The sequence below is a fragment of the Nothobranchius furzeri genome, chromosome 12 (genome assembly GCF_043380555.1).
Source record: "Nothobranchius furzeri strain GRZ-AD chromosome 12, NfurGRZ-RIMD1, whole genome shotgun sequence".
Taxonomy (NCBI): domain Eukaryota; kingdom Metazoa; phylum Chordata; class Actinopteri; order Cyprinodontiformes; family Nothobranchiidae; genus Nothobranchius; species Nothobranchius furzeri.
This window is the reverse complement of record NC_091752.1, coordinates 47,145,933-47,154,165: the sequence shown is the minus strand read 5'-3', so window position 1 is coordinate 47,154,165 and position 8,233 is coordinate 47,145,933. Positions and strand designations below refer to the sequence as shown.

The following is an 8,233-nucleotide window of genomic DNA, read 5'->3' as shown; positions in this document are numbered from 1 at the left end:
GTGGTGATGATGATGATGAAGATGATGATGTGGTGGTGGTGATGATGAAGGTGATGATGATGGTGGTGGTGATGAAGATGAAGATGATGGTGGTGATGGTGCTGGTGGTGGTGGTGATGAAGATGAAGATGATGGTGGTTATGATGATGAGGAAGATGATGATGTGGTGGTGGTGATGTTGATGAAAATGATGGTGGTGGTGATGATGAAGATGATGATGAAGATGAAGATGATGATGATGGTGTGGTAATGATGATAAGGAAGATGATGGTGGTGGTGGTGGTGGTGATGATGAAGATGATGATGATGGTGGTAATGATGATAAGGAAGATGATGGTGGTGGTGATGATGAAGATGATGATGAAGATGAAGATGATGATGATGGTGGTAATGATGATAAGGAAGATGATGGTGGTGGTGGTGGTGGTGGTGATGATGAAGATGATGATGATGGTGGTGGTGGTGGTGATGAAGATGATGATGATGGTGGTAATGATGATGAGGAAGATGATGATGTGGTGGTGGTGATGTTGATGAAGATGATGGTGGTGATGGTGGTGGTGGTGGTGATGATGATGATGATGAAGAAGATGATGATGATGGTGGTGGTGATGATGATGAAGATGATGGTGGTGGTGATGACGATGATGATTAAGATGATGATGATGGTGGTAATGATAATGAGGAAGATGATGGGTTTGTGACCTATAAAACACGTACACACAGCTGCACGCAATCTCCGCTTTATAAATCACACTCTAACTAGAAGTGTTCTCAGGTGTTTCTGGATCACATCCCGACCTCAACACGCCCACTTTCTGCCATAAATGGTCAATGCAAAGTGCCGTGTGGATCTCATGCATATGCATAAGCCGGCTCGCTGCAGCATTTCACCGTTAACGATGGTGACCGCAGATCAAGGAAGCACAATTTCACCAAAGCAGAAATTGAGGTACTTGTGGGTGAGGTGGAGAAATGAAAGGAAGAGCTTTTGCAAAACAAATAAGAGAAAATTCACGGAGTGGCACAGCGTTGCTGAAGCGGTCAATGCTGTGAGTTTTTCAGAGAGATCTGTGGCGGATATAAAAAAATTGTCTAATTGGGATTTGATCCCCAGACTCCCGAGTGAGAGTCACGCACGCTAACCAGTCAGCCAAAGGGACACCCCCCTTGGCCAAGTAGCCAGGGTGCATGATCAATCAGGTCACTGTGACAGGACGCTCACACTCACATTCTGCCCCCCTGCTGATATTCTGCATTCTGTGCTTCAGGCTGTGTGTGTGTGTGTGTGTGTGTGTGTGTGTGTGTGTGTGGTGGTGGGGGGGGGGGGGGAGGTACAAGTGATAATGCTGCTGGAATTCATAATTGATTCCTTCTCAGCAGCAGCACTGCAGGTGCTCTCCATGTCCAAAATGTGCATAAGCCACGTCCTTAATCAACTTAAAGTTGCGCACATTTTTCCGCTACATTTTCTTTTATAAATCCCAAAGTTTGAGTGGAAAGTTGCTTACGCAGTTTTCTGACCCTGTTTTGTGCGTAAGCAAGCGTAATAAATGAGGCCCTAGAACCAGGATCATGAAATGAACCCTGACGTTGACTGGCAGCCAGTGAAGCTGGAGGAGAAGCGGGGTGATGTGGGTGTGTTTGGAGGACTTGGTCAGAAGCAGAGCACAGGCATTCTGAACCACCTGTAGACGGTTCAGGGAGGCTCTGCTCAGACACGTGAAAAGAGAGTTACAGTAGTCTAAGTGTGAGGAGATGAAGGTGTGGAGAACTGTCTCAAGTTCAGAGCGAGACAGAATGGGACTCAGCTTAGCAATGTTCCTGAGATGGAAGAAGGAAGAGAGAACAAGAGAACTGACATGAGAATCCAGGGTGAGAGCTGGGTCAAAGGTCACACCAAGATTCCTGACGGAGAGTTTGGTGTGAGGAGCAAGCTGACCAAGAGAGTCTCTTACTTTGGGAACCAGCTTGTCTGGGGCACAGACGAGGATCTCAGTCTTATCTTCATTCAGCTGTAGAAAGTTCCCAGCCATCCAGGTTCTGATAGAGTCTAAGCAGGTGTGTAGCATAGCCGTGGTGCTGGAATTTCTGAGTCTATGTAGGGGAACCACTGCCACTCTAAAGTTGTCTGATATTCTGGCCACAGGGGGCGATAGAGGTCTGAGTGACCTTTCATTAACCCTGTCAGGGTCATTTTTAGGGATCAGAGAAATTTTGGGCCGATACCAATGTCCGATATTAATATCGCTGTTATGGCCGATTACAGATATTTGCCGATACCGATATACATTCTGACATTTACTTTTCTGAAATCAGCAAATTTTGTATTGAGTGAAAACTATGCAAGCTGAATTTTTTATTGTCTTGCTTTATTTCTATAAAGTTCAGTTTGCTGGTCTATACTGTGCATTTCAGCATGGTAGAAACACCACAGCTCTTAAGAGTTTTTTTCCGGCTAAAAGTGCCCGAAAACCTCTGTTGGCTTTGGTTGGCTACATCCGTTGGCTCCTAATTCCATGTTAGGTCGTAGCTACATTGGTTCAGAGTTTGATTAGTGTCAATCACTAGCTCCCACCGGTACAGCCTCGATCTCAGCTTTACGTATTTCCCCATTTTGGGGTTTGGCGGTAGTGAATACTTGAGTTACTCAGCCAAGATGGCAGTGGTGGGAAGTGGGAACCACCCATTTGATTTCAAATTAGCCCCACAGAAATCTATGGGTGGGATTTTGTCCATCTTTTCTTACAGTTAAAAAAAATTCCCGTCTCACCCTCCATGGGTGTTCTCATCCTTCCAAGCTTGGGTCCTCTAACAGAGGCCTGGGAGCTTGAGGGCTCTGCAGTATCTTAGCTGTTTCTAGAACTGCTCTTTTCTGGACTCAGTTGTCTGGTGTTTTTCCAGGGATCTGCTTTAGCCACTCCTCCAGTCTGGGGGTTACTGCCCTTAGTGCTCCAGTGACCACGGAGAATAACACACTTGTAAATGACGTCTCCAAGTTAACTCCCCAGCCTTGTCGTGAGGTAGGGTGGGTTAGTGTGTGTGTGTGCGCGTGCGCGTGCGTGCGCCCAGGGCACCAAACAGGCTAGAATTGCTCCTTATGGTGTTGATGTTGTTGATGATGATGATGATGATGATGATGTTACTCTGTAGACGCTGAAGAAACCTCCATAATGAAAGAGGCCAAGGAGCTGGGGAAGAGCATGGACCTGAACATAGTCCGGCTGAGGTTCACCGCCTACCTGCAGGACAGCAACGGGGGCTTCACTAGAGCTTTGAAACCTGTTGTGTCCAACCCAATCTACGACAGCAGTGAGTTTGCACCAGAACCTGAACCTTTCCTGGGTTTTTTAAAAGGATCAGAGACTATGCGGGCATTCTGGTATTAGGGCATGAAAGACTTGTTTGTTCAGGTCTCAGTTTGCGGTTCAGCAGGAAGAAACTGGGCTTGTTTTGGGTGAGACTCTGAATTGAGCGGGCTCAGGTAATTCAGGGTTGTTTCACCTGCAGAGTCACCCAACGCCTCCAACCTGAAAATCTCCAGGATGGATAAGACCTGCGGCTCAGTTCTGGGAGGAGACGAGATCTTTCTGCTCTGCGACAAAGTCCAGAAAGGTCAGCAGGTTCATTCTTCAACATTGTTTTTTTGCGTATGTGGAATATCCCACCATGCCTCTTTGCTCCTCTTCAGATGACATAGAGATCCGTTTCTATGAGGAGGACGACGAAGGCGGCTGGGAGGCATTCGGGGACTTCTCACCCACCGATGTTCATAAACAGGTTAGAGTCTGAACTCAGTGAATGGAGTCTGAGTCGTGTGGCCGCTGGCGGGGTAATCCCTTCATGTCAACAGCCACCGACACTCCACTAAGCCTCGGATTCAGAATCCCCATGCAAACCAAGCAGGAGCCTGAGACTCTGCATGCATGTTTGTTAATGAATGAATGCTCTGTCTCTTAGACAGCAATCCCTGGAGCATTCCCACAAGTTTAGATGTTTCAGATGTCAGCAGCATCCTGGTTGTAGTTCTAAAGTTACATCTCTCTTCAGTACGCCATCGTGTTTAAAACACCAGCCTATCACAGCGCAGAGATTGAGCGGCCTGCCACCGTCTTCCTACAACTCAGGAGGAAGAAGGCCGGCGACAGCAGCGATCCCAAACCGTTCACCTACATCCCTCAGGTCCAAGGTGAGTCTAAGCCACACGGCAGGAGGAGGTTGTGGGTCTGGGCTTAACCCCTCAGAGATCTGTTCCCCTGCTCTGTTTCAGATAAAGAGGAGGTGCTAAGGAAGAAGCAGAAGCTGCTGCCTCACTATGAATCCTGGAGAGGAGGAGGAGAGGCAGGAGGAAGAGGCGGAGGAGCAGGGGGCTTTGGAGGAGCTGCAGGAGGAACAGGAGGAGGTATTGATCATTCGATTGTATCAGTAATACAGTGATCCCTTGCTACTTCGCGGTTCATTTATCGCGGATTCACGACTTCGCAGATTTTTTCTTTGGAGCCTTATTCAAGGGAAATTCGCCGATTCGCGTTATTTTTCTATGCGAAATATCAAGAAATTCCTGTTTTTTTTTTTTCATCAATTTCATCATAAAATGCACTTTTTGTAATAAAACTATAAAAAAATCAAGTAAAAATACAGTACTATGTAAAGGGAGGGTTTTAAAAGTCTGAATACTGAATACCTGTTAAATAAATACTGTAAATATGGTGTCCCTACTTCACGGATTTTCACCTATTGCGGCCAGGTCTGGAACGCATCTACCGCGATAAACGAGGGACCACTGTAGTGGTGTTTAACCACAAACCTCAGAAGGCAGGTGGGCAGGACCTGGACATGTATATGGAAACATGATGGAGATATGATGGGAACACTGGCATGCGTGTGTCCACTTCACCACGCTGTTTGCCGGGCCGTTTTCAGGAACTTTCTGAGTACCTGAGCAATGATATTTACTCGGAACGGCCCGGTGGAGTAGCTGAGTGGAACCTTTGGGTAACTCATGCTGATTGGTTGAAACTCAGTAGAAATGACATCAGCAGACGCCATCCAAACGACCAGCATTAGTAAAAATTAGAAAAGTTACTGGTGAAGCAGAAAATCACGGCGGAATCCCCCCATAACTCAGTGGGCTGTGTTGCCTCGCAGAGCACTGTGAAAAACAGCTTCTTCCGGTCATTGAATGCCACATTTTACATGATGCAGCTGCACTCGTCCCCCGGATGGATTAAACGATGACGTACTTCAACAGAATGAAACTTTTAATGTAATTAGCTTTACTGTGGACGCTTTTTGGCGCTGATCAGTGACATCACTCACTGCCGATGCAGTGGTGGTACGCTGACGTCTGTGCAAAGTTGTGGATTTGAATGGAGACACAACAGCTTAGAGGACGTAGGCTTCATATCTTCTGATTAATTCCCCTGCAGCTCCGACTCTAGAAACGCACCTAATCAGAGTAGTTTTTGCTGATCAGCAGCCGCTCGTGTCTCGGCAGGTTTCCAGTTCTATCAGCAGACAAACGGAGGTTCGGGTGGAGGAGCCGGACCTTTTTATGCAGAAAGCTTCATGGGTTTTAACTCGGGGGGAGGAGCTCAGATGTCAGGCTCCACCCCTCAGACAGAAGTCTCCCAACAGCGAAGTGATGGGCAGATGAGTTTGCCCCTGCAGCAGCAGCTGCTTCAAATCGGTGAGATGTCAAACAAATGTTTGTATCTTGTGAATGTTTTATATTTACTTTTGATGCTGTTTCCAGCGGCGACACTCAGCTGTCGAGCGTCTCAGAGTGCTCGGCAGACAGCTGCTGCCCTGCTGCAGTACTGCAGCACTGGGGATGCCAAAGTCCTTCTTGCCCTGCAGAGACACCTGTGTGGCATCCAGGACACCAATGGAGACACGTGCGTCCACCTATCTCTAGATCCTGATTAGGTTTTGTTGGAATTAAAACAAGTTTACCTGCTTTGTTTCCTTCAGTCCGTTACACCTCGCCATCATCCACCAGCAGACCACCGTCATCCAGCAGCTGATCCAAACCCTGCTGAGCACCCAGCAGAATCGTGTTCTGAATACAGCAAACCACCTGCAGCAGGTACACAACTACACACCTGCAGCAGGTACACAACTACACATCTGCAGCAGGTACCCAACTACACAGCTGCAGCAGGTACACAACTACACACCTGCAGCAGGTACACAACTACACAGCTGCAGCAGGTACCCAACTACACAGCTGCAGCAGGTACACAACTACACAGCTGCAGCAGGTACACATCTACACAGCTGCAGCAGGTACACAACTACACACCTGCAGCAGGTACACAACTACACAGCTGCAGCAGGTACACAACTACACAGCTGCAGCAGGTACACAACTACACAGCTGCAGCAGGTACACAACTACACAGCTGCAGCAGGTACACAACTACACAGCTGCAGCAGGTACACAACTACACAGCTGCAGCAGGTACCCAACTACACAGCTGCAGCAGGTACACAACTACACAGCTGCAGCAGGTACACATCTACACAGCTGCAGCAGGTACACAACTACACAGCTGCAGCAGGTACACAACTACACACCTGCAGCAGGTACACAACTACACAGCTGCAGCAGGTACACAACTACACAGCTGCAGCAGGTACACAACTACACAGCTGCAGCAGGTACACAACTACACAGCTGCAGCAGGTACACAACTACACAGCTGCAGCAGGTACACAACTACACACCTGCAGCAGGTACACAACTACACACCTGCAGCAGGTACACAACTACACAGCTGCAGCAGGTACACAACTACACACCTGCAGCAGGTACACAACTACACAGCTGCAGCAGGTACCCAACTACACAGCTGCAGCAGGTACACAACTACACAGCTGCAGCAGGTACACATCTACACAGCTGCAGCAGGTACACAACTACACAGCTGCAGCAGGTACACAACTACACACCTGCAGCAGGTACACAACTACACAGCTGCAGCAGGTACACAACTACACAGCTGCAGCAGGTACACAACTACACAGCTGCAGCAGGTACACAACTACACAGCTGCAGCAGGTACACATCTACACAGCTGCAGCAGGTACACAACTACACAGCTACAGCAGTTACACAACTACACAGCTGCAGCAGGTACACAACTACACACCTGCAGCAGGTACACAATTACACAGCTGCAGCAGTTACACAACTACACAGCTGCAGCAGTTACACAACTACACAGCTGCAGCAGGTACACAACTACACAGCTGCAGCAGGTACACAATTACACATCTGCAGCAGGTACACAACTACACAGCTGCAGCAGGTACACAACTACACACCTGCAGCAGGTACACAATTACACAGCTACAGCAGTTACACAACTACACAGCTGCAGCAGTTACACAACTACACAGCTGCAGCAGTTACACAACTACACAGCTGCAGCAGGTACACAACTACACAGCTGCAGCAGGTACACAACTACACAGCTGCAGCAGGTACACAACTACACACCTGCAGCAGGTACACAACTACACAGCTGCAGCAGGTACACAACTACACAGCTGCAGCAGTTACACAACTACACAGCTGCAGCAGGTACACAACTACACAGCTGCAGCAGGTACACAACCAGACACCTGCAGCAGGTACACAACCAGACACCTGCAGCAGGTACACAACTACACAGCTGCAGCAGGTACACAACCAGACACCTGCAGCAGGTACACAACTACACACCTGCAGCAGGTACACAACTACACACCTGCAGCAGGTACGCAACTACACACCTGCAGCAGGTACACATCTACACACCTGCAGCAGGTACACAACTACACAGCTGCAGCAGGTACACAACCAGACACCTGCAGCAGGTACACAACTACACAGCTGCAGCAGGTACACAACTACACAGCTGCAGCAGGTACACAACTACACACCTGCAGCAGGTACACAACTACACACCTGCAGCAGGTACACAACTACACACCTGCAGCAGGTACACAACTACACAGCTGCAGCAGGTACACAACTACACAGCTGCAGCAGGTACACAACTACACAGCTGCAGCAGGTACACAACTACACACCTGCAGCAGGTACACAACTACACAGCTGCAGCAGGTACACAACCAGACACCTGCAGAAGGTACACAACCAGACACCTGCAGCAGGTACACAACTACACAGCTGCAGCAGGTACACAACCAGACACCTGCAGCAGGTACACAACCAGACACCTGC

The 8,233-nt window shown here is 48.5% G+C and overlaps 1 protein-coding gene across 7 annotated transcripts in view; it reads left to right on the top strand.

Annotated features, from left to right (window-relative positions):
* The window catches only part of nfkb2 (nuclear factor of kappa light polypeptide gene enhancer in B-cells 2 (p49/p100)), a 53,144-nt gene that overhangs the window by 30,545 nt on the left and 14,366 nt on the right, over positions 1-8,233 (top strand). For all 7 annotated transcript variants that reach the window (XM_054750436.2, XM_054750438.2, XM_015945992.3 and 4 more), the window contains 8 exons: positions 3,154-3,312; positions 3,511-3,615; positions 3,692-3,780; positions 4,051-4,189; positions 4,271-4,402; positions 5,498-5,689; positions 5,756-5,897; positions 5,974-6,088. In XM_054750436.2, coding sequence (XP_054606411.2) covers positions 3,154-3,312; positions 3,511-3,615; positions 3,692-3,780; positions 4,051-4,189; positions 4,271-4,402; positions 5,498-5,689; positions 5,756-5,897; positions 5,974-6,088 — 1,073 coding nt within the window. The remainder of the gene's footprint in view (positions 1-3,153; positions 3,313-3,510; positions 3,616-3,691; positions 3,781-4,050; positions 4,190-4,270; positions 4,403-5,497; positions 5,690-5,755; positions 5,898-5,973; positions 6,089-8,233) is intronic.